Genomic DNA, 17,077 nt, shown 5'->3' on the forward strand with positions numbered 1-17,077 from the left:
GCATATCTCATTAAGTAAGACAATTATGTACACCCATATATTTTGAGGGGAGGGATGTATGTGTTTAAATTGTGTCTATGTAAAAATATAACAAAATAACTACTAAACTTTGCTTGTGTGTGACATTATGTGGAACAATAACTAGAATTTTGCACAAAAAAACTAATTAATGTACATGTAACTTTTTGTGTATGACACAAATGAATTTGAAAACTAGACTAAATAACACTTTACAATAACAGTACATGAACAGTGATTTATTAATATGCAATCATAACTTTATTTTGAATTAATGATGGTTTAATGCATGCGCTAATCATGAACTAACTTTTCTACAACATGAGTCACAAGAGTTCTTGAGTAAACAACAGCTACCTTAATTACTTGTTAGCACATGTTGTTATTAATGTGTTAATAAACATTTAAGTTTAGCTAAATGTAACCAACATGAACTCATAACGTATAATTATGTCATGATTTTACTTGGAGGGGCACATCTACATTAACTTATCCTTAACTCCTCATGAACTTCTTGATGTTGACAGAGCACTTCTATTGTTATTCAGTGTAAACGGACTAGACGGACGTGCATAAGGTGTTCATGAGCATTTAATAATGGATTAATGATGATGTGCTCTTCCAATTAAAGTCATGACATAATTATAAATAAACATTATTTAACCGTTATGAGTACATGATGGTTAAATTAAGCATAAACTGAAGTGGTAATTAATCTTCTAATTAACAAACAATCATGTTCTAACAAGTACTTAAGGTAGCTGATATTCACACATGAACTCATGTGACTCATGTTGTAGTTAAAGTGAGTTCACGGTTAGCTCATGCAATAACTCATTATTAGATCATAATAAAGTAATGCTTACTATACATATTTTTACATTGTTTTCCTGTACTGTTTATGTTCTGTTAGGTAAGATAAAAAAAAGGTAATGATTCACACTCAATTGCTTCGTACTGTTTTTATTTTTTATTTTTCTTACATTTTACGGGTGATTAAAAGACAAGGGTGTCTTTTAATCACTCGTAAAATGTAAGAAAAATAAAAAATAAAAACAGTACAAAGCAATTGAGTGCGAATCATTACCCTTTTTTTGAATAATAGCATCAATAAGATTAACGCACCAAACTAAAGAAGTAACTAAAAAAACCGCAAGCGCGCAGAGCAAACTTCAGTAACTCAACACTGTTAGGTAAGATAACCTACATGTACCTAACAGAATCAGAATAATGAATTACAAATACTTCCCTTACTCCTTAACTAAACCAAAAAACATATTTCATTCAATGTTATTGGCACTCAGCCCTTACAGCGCTCAGCTCACAATTTCTACAACATGAATGGCTATTACATTTGCCACAATGAGATGGGGAAAGATGAGAAACATGGAAAGCACATTTGCGCAATTCCAACAAAAAATGGCTGAGGAAGTTGCAAAGGTGGTTTCATTTCATATGGAGGCAAGTTTTTCTTGTTGCAACAAAGTCAGTGGATTCCACCTTGGACTCCTTGACTTTCATATACATATTCCATTTATATGAACATTTACCAACTGCTAAAATCAGTATAAAATATATCAGCAGTTATTAATTTGTACATTTTTCAGCAATCATGTCACTTACCAACTTACTAAATGTTAAAATATTTGCCTACATGTTTTACACAGTGATGCCTTTTCGTCCACAACCCAGCCCTAAGTGTACAAACTTATACAAACTTACCCACACACTCTCTCATTCACGCACAAACACTCTCATACATGGCCAATTTAGTTCATCCAATTCACCTATATTGCATGTCTTTGAACTGTGAGGGAAACCAGAGGAAACACACAGACATGGGGAGAACATGCAAACTCCACACAGAAAAACCTCCTGGTCTCAAACCAGTTACCTTCTTGCTGTGAGGGAAATGTGCTAACCACTTAGTCACCAAGTACAAATCGTTCATAGTGTGAAGCCAATGAAAACAATTGGCTGCCATTATGCACTTTTTTATGGGGTACATACGGTAGACAAGATACTAAAGTGAAACTGGAATTCTTAGTTTTATTTGACATACACTTTGTTCTTTAATATTTTGTAGAGCTTTTAAATTCTCAAATAAATTCATTATATTCTACTGCATAAAACATTTGAAATATAAGCCCTGTTAAATCCAACTAACTCACCAGTTTGACCAGACTGGGAGATGAACTTTGCTTTTGACCTTCCTAAAAAGCCTGACCATCAAGTCACGAGGATGAAATGTGAATACATTCATGTGATAGTTTCATTCTGACACTTCATAAGGTTTGATGATTCAGGTGTATTCCTCCACTACACCCACATTGATATTTAAAGTCTTATATGCAGTTACTTTGACCTTTATGAAAGCCTTCCCTGCAAGCTAGAAGCCTTCAGTATGTGTATCTGAGAACAGCTATCCGACATTCTCCATTCCTGTTCCTGTAGACAATTTTAAAAATTATATTTGAAGTTTATGATTTATTAGACTGGGCTCATTTGTGTGAATATAAATACTGATCACTGCAAGGTCTTTTAGGATATTTTGTTCAGTTTGCAGCCATATTCGCAAAGCCTATTGGCAGCTATTTTGGTGATACAGAAATAAATTGTATAATACTGAGGAATCATTGGGTAATAAGACTTGATTGTCCCTATAGGACATTTTGTTGATTTAAAGTTGCATTTAATTTGAGTATTAGTAGACTGTCTGCTTAGTATCTGCTGATACTGCTCCTTCAATAGACATTTAACTGACTATAAGAAACTTACACTAACTCTTAACTCTGTTAACCATAACCTAACTTATAATCTAATGAGAATTAGTTGGCACGAAGACGCAATGTAACTTACATTCAATAAAATGTGTTAAAGGGACCATCAAAATAAAGTGATACCAAACATTGAATAAGCATATTTCAAATATGAAAAAATATGAAATTAACCATCTCATAGGTGCTGTTACTTACACGTTTGACAAGTCTTATTTTAACATCAGGTAAATTTTATCTCTGAAATTGCATCTATCTTTTATATATTGAACAGCTCTGGAAAAATCTAAGTTCAAAGTTAATATGGGTTCTTTGAATTTGCCATTAATGTTTCAGCAACTCTTTAAAATAATGAGATGCCTCAACAAAACATGAGATCCTGCGATCTAGGTTTAATCATTCATCTTAAAGGGTCCACTTCATCAAGCTGACCATTTGTTATTAACATGTAAACTAACGGACATGTGCGAACATGTAGTTACAATGACTGCTGTTAACACATAAATCCTCATGATTCCAGTCATAGCTGAGGCTAGTCCTTCATTAGGCATTCTTTTACTATTAATTACTATTAAGAACTATTAATTCAGATATTAGTACATCATTACGCATGTGTTATCATGTTTTCAGTTTTGTTTTATTTTATATCCTGCTGATTACAGGTCTTCACAATTTCTAATAAAAATATTATATTGTTTTTTTATGGCAGAAAATGACAAAAGATGTTTCAGACCTAAATTAAAAAAAACTAAGTATGAATAATTTTGGGCTTGACTGTACATATGTACTGATGTATTTGAAAATTTGAAGACTTCTTATCAGTTTATAAACTAAAAATCAAATGAATATTTTACTCATAATGCATGGCAAATCCAGAGAATCAATTCTAACTCTGAAGTGGTCTCTGAAATCTTTCCATGCTGGGCTGTATTTTTGGGGTATACAGTGTTCAGCATAAATGAGTACACCCAATTTTTAAAATGACTAATTTTATCTATTTCTTATTGAATATAGGCAATGTATTTAGGTGCATTTAAACAAAACAGATTTATTAAACAGATATATTTATTAAAATTATATTTTAGTCACCAAATATATTTAGAAATTAAAAGATAATACAATTAAAATCCAGCAAAACTTTGCAAAAATAAATTACAACCTGCAAAACTTTAAAAAAAAAAAAAAAAAAAGTTCAGTCTTTAAAATTTGCATTTATTATTTCTCTCTAAAATACAGTATACATTTGGTTGTACTAGTTTCTGGACCATTATCGTAAGTTATTTTGTTAGATAAGCTCCAGATTTGGCATCAGTACTAACCAATGTAATGTATATGCACAAAAATAATACTGTACAGCTTCCGATTAAATCTTTGACTTTAAAAAATAGATTTGTGAGACGTGTATTCAAATATGCTGAGCACTGTATAATAATTTCCGATCCCAAAATACTTGGCAAGAAAATAAAAAGATTACTTTCACCAAGTGTTGACCGACACGTTGAAAAGTTTTGAAATCATTCAGAGATTTATCATATGATTTTTACCCATATTTAGGAAAAACAGATCTACTTACATTGCTTTATTTGTGTTATAATATTGTTAGAGTAGGTCTTTCAGGGTTATGACTGTGACATTTGTTGAAAAGTCATGTTGTGTCATGCCACTGAGAAGCATTTGAGGTCATATCAGAATAAATCTGACAGCATCCCATCTAAGCTAAAGAAAGTGTATGCACAAAATATATTTTAGAATATATTTAGAATATTTAAGTATGCTATTTAGTAAGGGGGATCTGGTTGCTTGCACATACAGTACACTACTTGGAGATAGGAAGGGCCATGTCATCATTCTTATCGAACAGCTGCAGAAAACAAACCTGAGGCCAGTTACATTAACAGAGTCACTATGTTAAGACTGGGGGACTAATTTGATCAACTAGCAGTTAGATAGAATATTTTATTTAGCTGATTTGAAGTTATGAAAGAAAAAAATGGATGGCTAAATGTAGTTTAAGCATGTCACTGCAATCTGGAATACCAACTCCGGTAAATATTATTTCAATTAAATATTAATAATGAAAGAATTATGTAAGTGAATGTGTCTGTAGAGCTAAAGAAAGACTTTTTTATACACTATAATTTTAAAGTACTCATGGATTTGTTATGTTGTCTGTGTAACAAATCCATAAGGATTCCATTTTTGCCACTGATTTTTGTAGGAACAAGCAGAGCATAAATTTTCATAACTAATTATCAATTATATTTTTGGCCTGATTATGATGCTACATTTACCTCCAGCATCTAAGCAACCAAAACGTGCTTGCCAAATGTCTCCTTTGTACATACTTTGTACTGAGCTTGTGTCTCTGCTTATGTTTCCTTGAACGCTGTATTTAAGAGTGTTAATGTGGAAGCATAAAAGTTTATCATTGGTTTGACATCATGTCTTAACCATTTCAGGATTGCTTCTTCCGGAGCTAGAGTGGCAGTACCAATTGGGACCTCAAAGTGGGATCGTTCATTGAGACTCAGCTAGCTAGCATCGAAACCTCCACCACACACACACACACACACCGATGCACACGTGTCCTCACGCACACATGTAGACACATGTTGATGACAGCTTTGACACTGTCCTCTTCCCTCCCCTTGGAATTTAGAAGCCTATCGGGATTCAAAGTTTCTATCCCACGGAAACTGTCTACTAAATGAAAGGTCAGTCAGGCTGGACGGATTCAGTTTCTCCTGAGGATGACTAGTATATTTTTGGCTCATGTTGTGATTTTTATGCAATTGCGGCACTACTGTGGTGTTTAATGTATGTTGCTTATAAATGGAAGGAGCAGAATAGTAGCAGGTGGAGTAAAGGATCATCTTATGACAAAAACTGTAAATACTACATTTGTAGACACATTTCTCCTTTAACGTTTCTCTTCTTTAGGGAAGATCCACATCGCACCAAAGTGTCTTTGCGTTTGTCATTGATTACTCAATAATTCTGATAGTTTAAATCACATTTTACTTCAAAACTGGTCACATCAAAAACACATAAAAGTGTTGTATAATAAAATAAATTTAGTATATATTAAAAAGATTAAAAGGTAAATCAAATGAATTTGAAATATGTGGATTTTCCTAATGATGTTTAGTTAATTTATGCCCCCTAAATGACCAATACAAATAATTGTTTAATGAAAAGGAAAAAAGACAAAATTAATAAAACAAATATTCTTTTTTTTCCCCAACACCGACCTGCTAAATCATACTTACAGGCATTGATTAAATTATTTAGTGTTTTTGTATCGCAGTTGGTTTCTTATGATGATTTACGCTTTTCAGCGTGCAATAACTCACGAAGGAGACGGAGTAAAGTAAATAAGCAATAAAATAAGAAAAACAAACTTGAAAGCAGGGGTTATTTATATGTGTGAGGCTGGGAGGGGTAATATTGGCTTTCAACAGCTTGAAGTCTCATTGGACTGTGTCGAACACTAATTCCATAAAGAGTTAAAGGGTTTTGCTGAGCCATCACAGAATGCTATCAAAACCTTCTTTCAGTACAGAGGCTGCCCGCAGTTCCCGGTCTGTCTTGTTCCCCAGATTTTCATAAGGTGAGATGAATTTGATCTGTTTCATACGCTGTATAATTGTTTTGATTTGTTTTAAGATGACTTTATACAATTATACTAAGCTATGATGGACAAGATTTTGTGTTTTTGTATGAAAAAATGTATATTTATTTATATATTTAAGGACTAGTGTATTTTTTTAAATCAAGAAATCAGTAAAAAAAATTGACTGAAGAAACTTTTTTTTTTCTATAGAAAAACGCTTTTGGGTTTCCCAAAGAACGTTTTAGTGAACAGGTCCTAAAATAACGCTTTCCTTAAAGACTATTAATGAATTCTTATTGTTAAAATTTGGGATGAAATTGTTCTATGCATGTAAAAGGGCCTTTAAGGAACCATCGGTTTCAATTAAAGACTGGTTGCCTTAAAATTTTAAGTTGAATCAAATTAACCTTATGAGTCCATTGAACTTATACTATGTTAAACTGACCTAAAACAGCTTGTGTAACTTAAATAAAAGTTAGAACATGATTAACTTAGTTTAATAGGTTACAATGACCTAAAAACAAATGCTTTCAGGACTAATTAATCATACAGTTTTTTACAGTGTAGGTTTGGCAATGCAAGGCAAAGGAGTTGGCATCCTTTAATCAATTAAACTGAGTGTTAGGTCAAAGCATCCTCTTGTATATTTTTTTGTCAAGTACAGTATGCTGTCTTTCATCAGTTATCGAACACTATCTGAAGTGAGGGATAATCCACTTGAATCAGGGTTAGGTTAGGAGGCATTCTCAAGTGCTCATGGATGAGCTATAGGTAATTCAACTACTTAAAATGTTTCAGATAATTGACTCTAAAAAGGTGTTGGGAAATCAAGAAAATGATCAAGATATTATTGAGATAACATAATAAGGGTACCACCGCAGAGCTGAGGGAACACTGTGTGCTAACATTTCAATAACCCTGAAATCTGAGGCCTCAGTCAATCCATCACACGGATCATCACTGGAGCTACGATCCAGTTATAGATCTTGAAAAATTCTCAACATGTGGGTTTTAGGAATTTGAAGATACTGGAGGATTAATAAAGGAGACTGGATATACTGTAAGATGAAGAGATGAAGGAAGAGTGAATATAGAAGGATGATGTGGTTTGTCTGACTGAACTGCTGATACAGTATAGAGTCTGATTGATGTTTCCAGCCATTTGCTCTTGATACAACGTGTTGGATACTTTTACACACAGAGATCAGCTTTCTGCTTCACTCACATTTATGTCACACGCAGCTAAATGCTAGTACAGTGATACACAGCCTCACAGCCTTATTGACTCAACTATTATTTCATTCTCTAATTACCATATATCTGAAAGCAATCATGCTATACAGTAGAAATGCTAGGTTCCACACAATTCCTTCATCTTTTCCCAACACAAATCGATTAACTTCATTGTTTTTGCTCATTTAAATAAATTGAACATAAAACAATTAAGTTGTATCCAAATAAAAACCCAAGGATTGGGTTGCTTCTGCTCATTTTAAATAAGACGTTTGAACAAACAGCAAAAATTAAATTTTGAGTGTATATGCATGATGAAATCTGCATATACAGTTGCTTAAAAGTATCTTAAAAGGCATCACATTAATTATATATATCAGGATTCAAGCTAATATATGTGTTTGTGGGTGTTGCAAGAACAAATGTATGTACAGCAGCAGACTGTTTTACTTGGTCAGAAGATATAAAGTGTTTCTCAGTGTCAGATTTAAGTACAAGTCATTAATGCATGACTGAAAGTGAAATACTTTCATATCAGCCACTTGATAAGTAGCGTGTCCTCTGTTATGAATGAGAGTGTAACTGAGCGTGGAGGAGTGTGACTTGTTTACAGCTGTACAGTAGTTGAAAGTGATGACTGTTGATAGTGGTACTGAGTGACGGTAACTGAATAAGTTGTGAATGCGATGCACACAGCAAAGAAGAGCTTAGAAAGCAGCTCTGTAAATAGGTTTTGGTGGAATTTAATGCTCTGAAACTTAATGTTGTGAGATTAAAGGGTTACTTTCAAACCTTTCTTTTGTCTAGGGTTTCATTTAGGTGTGACTGTGTAACTAGCTTAAAAAAATTATGCCATCTGCTTAACATTTTAAATATTAAATACTATGGTCTTTAACACAGACTTACCCTGTTTTTTATGCTTTCTTACAGGAGAGCACAATAAGCCTGCCATCATGTCTGAGTAAGTCTATAAATACCTTTTTAACTGGAAGTCTCAGTCATGCAATATTGAAGTGCTGCAAGGATGATGTCAAATCCTAGAGTAATTCGCCAGTGGTGCTCCTGATTTTCTGTGGGTTTTTATATTTATGAGTTAAAGAAGGTCACTGCTAACTTGATGAAACACCGATGTTTTATTCTACATCATAAACTGCACTCAAACACATTCGCAATCCTTATGACGTCCTTATGAATATTTGTTTATTACAAAAATGTATCTTAACTGTTTCAAAAATCACGTTCGGAGTATGGGTGTGTCATTTATTTCAAGAGCAAAACGCAAATGCATTGTCAATTTTTGTTTAGCACAGACCTTGTTTCACTAATAAATTGAAAAAGCCCCAAAAAGTAAATTCTTGAATGAGACCAGTGGTCAATTTTCATCTCTGGTATCACGGGAAGTCTATACACAAACACTTCTAAACTTAATTAAAAGACTGAATCATTTCTTTCTTTCTTAAAATCCTAATAGCAAAAAGATGACCTCAAGCCGTCGGCACCATCTCAAGGTAAACTGGAGCGTTTGATTTGGACTTTTTTGTTCACTAACTGCTGTGGCTATGGTTTCCTGAAGTCGGTTTACATGTAGTCATAATACTGCTGTTGGGAAGTTAAAAAATTATTTAAGTATTGCAGCAAAATATGAATAGATCTTTATTAACAGACATTTCTCAGTAAGAGCTTGTTGTCTGTCTTATGTTGATTGATTAACAGATGCAGACAATTCCAGAGTGAATGCTTGAGCTTAATAAACACATGCATATACTTTATAAATGTTTATGTTTACTTAAGGTGAAACCAATAGTGCTATTTTCAATTATGGATATTTTTAGTGCTGTCAAATGATTAATCACGATTCATTTCATCCAAAGTAAATGCTCATACAAATTGTATTCATGGTTATTAGGTATATTTTGTGTATATAAATATATGCATATATGACTATATTGCATAGAACGCTTGTTTATATGTAAATATTTATAAAATACAATTTTTATAAATAGACATAAATTGTAAATAGTTATATTTATGTACAATATCTATGTGTATTTATACTTGTAGCACATACACAGTACATACACATATAAACAGTTGGAGTCAGAATTTCTAGCGTTCCCAATTATTAGCCCTTGTATATTTTTCCCAATTTCTGTTTGACGGAAAGATTTTTTTCCAACATATTTCTAAACCTATTAGTTTTAATAACTCATTTTTTAATAATTTGCCATAATGGCGGTATATAATATTTAACTAGATATTTTTCAAGATACTAGTATTCAGCTTAAAGTGCAATTTAAAGGTTTTACTAGGTTAATTAGGTTGCCTGGATCAGTCAGGGTTATTAGGCATGTCATTGTATACTCACTGGCCACTTTATTAGTTACACCTTACTACTACCAGATTGGACCCCCATTTTGCCTTCAGAACGGCCTTAATCCTTTGTGGCATAAATTCAACAAGATTTCTCAGAAATTTTGGTCCATATTGACATGATAGCATCACACAGTTGCTGCAGATTTGTTGGCAGCGCATCCATGATGCAAATCTCCCGTTCCACCACATCCCAAAGTTTGAGTTCTGGTGACTGTGGAGGCCATTTTTCAAAGAGTCTGAACCATTGAGACAAGACCGGATGGATCCATGCTATCATGTTTTTGATGCCAAATTCTGACCCCACCATCTGAATACCGCAGCAGAAATCGAGACTCATCAGACCAGGTAACGTTTTTTCAATAGATCAGCGTTACTTCCTAGTAGACCAGCCCGTCTGGCACCAACAACCATGCTGAGTTCAAAGTCACTTAAAGCTTTCTTCCTCATTCTGATGCTCAGTTTGAACTGCAGCAGATTGTCTTGACTACGTCTACATGCCTATATGCATATAGTTGCTGCCATGTGATTGGCTGACTAGAAATTTGCTTAACGAGCAGTTAGTCAGGTGTACCTAATAAAGTGGCCAGTGAGTGTATAACAGTGGCGTGGTCTGTAGACAATTACATTTTTTTTTTTGGCTTAAGATGGCTAGTAATATTGACCATAGTTTTAGTTTAGTTTGTCAATAGTTTTCAAGAAATTAAAAACTGCTTTATGCTAGCCAAAATAAAACAAATAAGACTTTCTCCAGAAGAAAAAATATTATCAGACATAATGTGAAAAATTCCTTTCTCCTCCAGACTTCAACTGTATATATTATGTAAATACAAACTTTTATCTTGGATTGCGATTAATCTTTTGACAGCACTAATATTTTCACATTCAATATGCCCATGTGTGTTTGTCTGTCCTAGATATATGTGAAAGGGAATGCAAATCCATTCTCACATGTTATCTGAGATGCAGCTGTCTGTGAGTGTGCACAGAAAACTGCATGCTAATACCAAAACAACACCTCTGTTGCATCTTCTTCGTCGTGGTGTTTCATTCATATGAATCACTGACCAACTGTGATTCGTTAAACCACTATAAAAATAAAAATGGCAAGTGGGAGTAACTGTTACACGCCTCTACTAATATCCACATGCATTTTGCTGGCTGGCCAGTGTTAAATATCCAAGTGGCATTTGTTCATTGTTTGTTGTAGAGTTTGATTCTGGGTATAGCCAAAGACCTGCTGTCGGCTGAGCAGAAGCAAACAGAGGTGGACAGAGTTAATTACATGGAGGAGAAATGTCCACCTCTCTCTCTGCCAGGCTCAGTGCAGGAATTACAGGTACGCATGTACAGTATGAAGCCTTTCAACATTTCAGTATTTATAAGTATATAACTCAGTTGTTAAAATTCTCTTCACTCTGCTCAGGAACTGTGCAAAGAGCTTCATCAGAAGATTGATGTGGTGGATGAGGAAAGATACGACATGTCTCTCAAAGTGGCCAAGAGTGACAAAGAGGTTTTTGTTTTTCTCATTCCTCCGTCCTTATCCATCTCACTCCTCTACTTTGGCTTGAATTTACAGCACATCACACTCTGTATTCTTGTAGATTGAGGATCTGAAGATTAAGGTTCAGGATCTGATTGGTAAATTCAAGAAGCCCGCTCTGAAGAAAGTGCGTATGTCTGCTGATTCCATGCTGCAGGCTCTGCTGGGCTCCAAACACAAAGTGTCCCTGGATTTGAGAGCCAATCTTAAACAAGTCAAGAAAGAGGTCAAGGAGGAGGTGAGGGCACATTATAATTCCTCGAGTAAATCGGTCAAATACCAATTTGCCAATCAAATTCCAACATAATAATTCTTTGGTCATTTGTTTAGGATAAGGAGGCTGTGGGAGACTGGCGTAAGAACATTGAGGATAAGGCTGGCATGGGCGGCAGGAAGAAGATGTTCGAGTCTGAGGCTTAAACAGGCAGCCATTTTACTTCTGAAGTTGATTTCTGATGGACTTTCTATTGCACGTTTCACTGTCAAAAAGTGCTTTTGCATTCAAACTACACATCCAACAAACCGTAACTACTCTAATCATAATATTGAGACTGCCATGTACTACATGAACTATACTCACCTTAACCAATAAATTTTGGAAGACAAACTCTGTCATCTGATCATTCCCTTCATTCATCTGATCATTCCTCTACACAATTTCTCATTTTAAGAAAAATATTAATAATCTTTTATCTTTTTATCTTCATTCACTAAAAGATTAAATGTATATTTCTCTGCAGCCGTTGTACCTCATAACTGAACTAAAATCATCAACCATGATGCTCACTGCATAGCAACATTTCATTTTCATAATGAGCAGCAAATGAAATGACCGTTTTTATTCTCTTTTTGTCTTCTTTTGTTTTTAAGAGATCTGTTGACCCTGACGTTGATGAAATTAAGAATGTGTGTATCTATTCTCTGATTAATCTATGCAGCACCACTGTATGAAATGATTATAGGATTCTGATCAGCAGCAGATGGAAATAAAAGAAGAGGATTAAGAGGCTGTTTGGGTAAGTGACATCAACAAATTTGTGTGTACTTGTGTATCTTGATATTCACTGTTGAAGAGGCAAGCCTAACAGAAAAACAATAAACAGCTTTAAATCATATTAAATACAGAATTTTTCTCTGAGGGTTGTATTTGGGACTAAGGATAGAGAATAGATTATAGTTTGTACAGTGTAAATCTCATAATGTTCAAAGACAGTCAGCATAAAACATGGCAACTCAACTTGTATATGTTGTTGTTTTATGTGTCTGTACTTGTTTAGGTATATTTCTGAGAGTCAAATTAACTTTGAAAATATCATGACAACAATCAACACTTATATTAACTTATAATATAATATAATAAAGTAGAAAATACCATTTTTTTCTACTTAAAATGTCAGATTTTATTTAGTATTCATTCATTAATTTTCCTTCGGCTTAGTCCGTTGTTTATCAGGCGTTGCCACAGCGGAATGAACCTAACTCAACCCTTCCAGCCCCAACCCAGTACTGGGAAACAACCATACACAGTCATTCACACACACACAAACACATTGATACACTACAGCCAATTTAGTTCATCCAATTTACCTATAGCGCATGTGTTTGGACTGTGGGGAAAACCGGAGCACCCAGAGAAAACCCACGTGAAGAACTTGCAAACTCCAGACAGAAATGCCAACTAATCCAGTCGGGACTCAAACCAGCGACCTTCTTGCTGTAAGGGGACAGTGCTAACCACCAAGCCACCATGCCACCCTTCTTTCAATATTCCATTGTGAATTACCAATTAACAATTTCCGCTTAAAAAAATGTATTCCAGACTATTTTAGATAAAATGAAAGTTTGTGAACCCCTTTAAGAATCTGTGAAAATGGGAAGCTTTTTGGCAAAACAATATAAGTCATACAAAATGAATGTTATTTTTTTTGTACTGTCCTGAATAAAATATTTTGCATTAAATATGTTTACATGCTCACAAGACTAAAACATAGCTGAAATGATTAAAAGAACCCCCTGCAAAAGATTGTGTTTTGTTTTTAATACTGTCTCTGTGTGGTTGCCAGATAACATTATTTTGCTTTGTGGTGGTTATTCATGAGTCCTTTGTTCTGAACAGTGAAACAGCCTGCTCTTCATACAAATCCTTCATGTCCTGAAGATTCTTCAGTTTTTCCAGCATATTTTGCACATTTGAAACCTTTCCAGCAGTGGGGGCTATCATTGGGAGTTTGAACATTTTTAAATAGTGTTGTTTGAGTTCCTCTGTTATCCTATTATATATGAAAAGATGCATCTCAAAATCATACAGAAACTGCTGGAATAGTTTAAACACACTGAAGATGATAGAAAACTGAATGTGTTCAAAAAGCTTATCTTGTTTGTAAATCTGTTATTGGTTCATATACAGTGCTCAGCATAAATAATTATATATATAGTTTTTTTTTTTACCCATTTCTCAGTGAACAGCTATATCCATTAAAATAAAAGGTTGGTCACCTTACTTCTTGAGGAACAGCAAGGTAAATACATTTAAATTCAAATGAGTTATTGAAAAAATAAAAAAAAAACTACAAAATTGTAACAATTTTTAGTATTTTTTTATGTTTATGAAAAAATCGATTTAATATTTCCCCCAACATTATTTTTGGGTGCACTAATTGTTGGACCGTGATCTTAATTTTTTTGTTAAAGCTCTAGATTTTGCTTCGGCACTGACTAATCTAATGTTTATGCCCACATATTACTTTGTAAAGCATTCAATTCAAAAATACTGATTTAACAAAGAGATCTCCAAGGGCTGTACTCATTTATTCTGAGCATTGGATACCCGACAGTCATTTTTTATTTTAAATTAGATCAGGACAGTCTGGAAGTGGAGTGAAAGAGAATATAACAACAACAATAACAATTAAAGTAACACATACTAAGAAATGGGGTGTGTATATTGTTTAATTTATAAGATAGACAGGGCAATATTAGGGGTATAACTTTTCTGTGCAAACTGTATGGATGCATCCTGTCCAGATACCAAAAGATATCTGTCACCCTCATGTGGTTAAGAGAAGAAAAGCAACAATTCAAGGAACAGCAAAATAAGTTGTCAATGTGCCACAATAAAAGAAAGAATGCAGAGAGATCTTATGTCCATTCTAAATATAATATGTAGTTAATTTTTTTTAACAAAGTCAATAACGTTCAAAATTTATATATGTATATAGAGCTCATCACTGCCACTAAATGCATGTAACCAAATAAATATGTTCTTTCCCTCCCACAGGAAACAGGGAATTACTTCACTATTTCATGACATCAAATGCAGATTTATCTTGTCTGATAAACAGTGCTTTGGCATATATTTTGAACTGAAATATTTATATTAAAATACAATGAATAAATATTATTTTCTATTTAAAATTACAGCTAAGCTATCTATACATAACTAATGCCAATTTGTAACCCTATCAACGCAAATGTGTCTTTAAATGTGTCTTATTCATTTCGGAATGTTATTATTAATAAACTATATGCAATTAGTATTATAATACACAATAAATACATGTATGAATTGAATGGATTACATTCATATTACTTAATGTGATAATGTGTGTGTGCTTCTCTTATTCATAATGTTTTCAATGTCCTCACATTGAAATAGCCCATTATACAGAAAGAAGAAATTTGTAACTGTAAAACTGCAGAATGTTTTCTGTAAGTATTGGTGCAGAATGAACATCAGTTCTGAAGTCACAATGTAGCAAATATAAAATTGAAATAAAGCAGAAAATATCATCTATTGTTTAGTAGGTGGGAAAAAAGAAGAACTTTGATGAAGCTAATTCTTATGTGTGCGCGAAGAGACCAATTTCACAATCCCAAACTCCTTTTTGGTTGTTGCTGGATGACGCAATCAGATGTACACATATGTAGGCCCTAAAGATCACATTAATTGTATGTGTGTTTATATAAAAAAATGCTAAATATCATTGTACACACACACACACACACACACACACACACACACAAACCTCATCCAACAGGCGTTAACTGTGGACGCAAGAGAAATCTGTCTGAAAGGGATGTCCAGCTGTTAACCCAGATTGTCTCTAAAAACAAAACCACAGCTGCACAACTCACTGCAGAATTAAATGTGGGCTGTGGACAACGTGAAACATGTGTTGTTCTTTGATGAGTCTACATGCGGGTGAGATATTGTGTGGAGAAGCACCAAAAAAGCATTCCACCCAAAAAAGCATTCCACCATTCCACATGCCCAGAGTGAAGCATGGTGCATCATTGAAGGTTTGGGCTGCAAAATCAAGGCATTCCCTAGGCCCAATACTTGTGCTAGATGGAAGTATCACTGCCGAGGACTACCAAAGCATTCTAGATGAATGTATCCAGTATTGTGAAGGCGGTGCAGTGTATCAGAATGATAATGCAATAATACATACAACATAAACTGGTGACAGAGTGGATTTAAGAACATGGAAGTGCAGTTGAACATCTCTCACAGCCTGCACAGACACCAGTACTAATATTATTGAGCCATTTTGGGGTGTACTTGAGGAGCCAGTCAGAAAATGTTTTTCTCCACCTAGAAAACCTGGTGAATGGCTCAAAATCTCTCTGGCCACAGTGCATGACTTGTATCGGTCATTCCCAAGACAAATTGATGCTGTATTGGTCGCAAAAAAGGCACCATACTAATGTATTATTGTTGTCTTAAACTAAGCATGTAACGCACGCGCTCGCATGTGTGTGTGTGTGTGTGTGTATTTCAGGACCCACCAGAGCTGCCATCTCAGTTCCAGAATTTCTACTTATGGCCCCCTTCGAGGTTAATAGAGGCTAACTAGTCAGATGTGTTTCACTATGTGTCAAATGGTTTGAACCCCAGATTTCACTTACAGAGTCCTTGTTGACCCAATCTAATTGATAGGTTTGGGATGAGAGTGATCTATAAAAAGTTAATCAATAGGCTACATTACATTTGAATAACATTTAAAGCATTGGAGAGCTGTCTGGATGCAGACCTGGTGCAGTGCAATCTAAGCTGCACCCAATGCTTTTTAATGCACTCACCTAACCCCACCCCTAACCGTACCCGTCACAGTGACGTCATTCACTCAATAAAGGCTGCATCCAGATACTACTGGAGCGTTTAAGTTTTTCAATCTTTTTTCACACAGTGTCCTCATTCACTTTGTGTGTGTGGACAGAGTTGCCAACATTAAAACATACTGAATCATATACACATTTTTTGTCATATTTTAATGTATAAATCAATTTATTTAATGGACAGATTAAACACAAATGTGCAAGGCATTTATATGTACACATTAAAACTTTGGAGCGTGTCCCGATCCCGAGTTGATGTTTTAAATAAGCACTAGATGGCGCTGTTCTCAAAACTCTCTAATCTTCAAATCCTCTTCCAAACGGGGAAAACCTCTTTCTAGTTTCTAGAGGTTTCCATCACTGCTCCCCTGCTCTGCTGTGCAGTCTCGCTCTGCTCTCTGC

At 34.4% G+C, this 17,077-nt stretch overlaps 2 protein-coding genes across 3 annotated transcripts in view; both read left to right on the forward strand.

The window, feature by feature from the left end:
• The window catches only part of esyt2b (extended synaptotagmin-like protein 2b), an 860,030-nt gene that overhangs the window by 37,238 nt on the left and 805,715 nt on the right, over positions 1-17,077 (forward strand). The window lies entirely within an intron of this gene.
• Positions 6,381-12,164, forward strand: tnni2b.2 (troponin I type 2b (skeletal, fast), tandem duplicate 2). Its single transcript, NM_001003423.1, has 7 exons — positions 6,381-6,405; positions 8,572-8,602; positions 9,113-9,149; positions 11,222-11,350; positions 11,438-11,527; positions 11,619-11,795; positions 11,888-12,164. Exons 2-7 carry the CDS (start codon positions 8,595-8,597, stop codon positions 11,975-11,977), a joined length of 531 nt encoding a protein of 176 aa, NP_001003423.1. The 5' UTR covers positions 6,381-6,405; positions 8,572-8,594; the 3' UTR covers positions 11,978-12,164.

The sequence above is a fragment of the Danio rerio genome, chromosome 7 (genome assembly GCF_049306965.1).
Source record: "Danio rerio strain Tuebingen ecotype United States chromosome 7, GRCz12tu, whole genome shotgun sequence".
Taxonomy (NCBI): domain Eukaryota; kingdom Metazoa; phylum Chordata; class Actinopteri; order Cypriniformes; family Danionidae; genus Danio; species Danio rerio.

Coding starts and splice junctions, on each gene's coding strand:
- tnni2b.2 (NM_001003423.1), top strand. Junction 11,528..11,618: donor TGGCCAAGAGTGACAAAGAG/GTTTTTGTTTTT, acceptor GTATTCTTGTAG/ATTGAGGATCTGAAGATTAA. Junction 11,796..11,887: donor AGAAAGAGGTCAAGGAGGAG/GTGAGGGCACAT, acceptor TCATTTGTTTAG/GATAAGGAGGCTGTGGGAGA.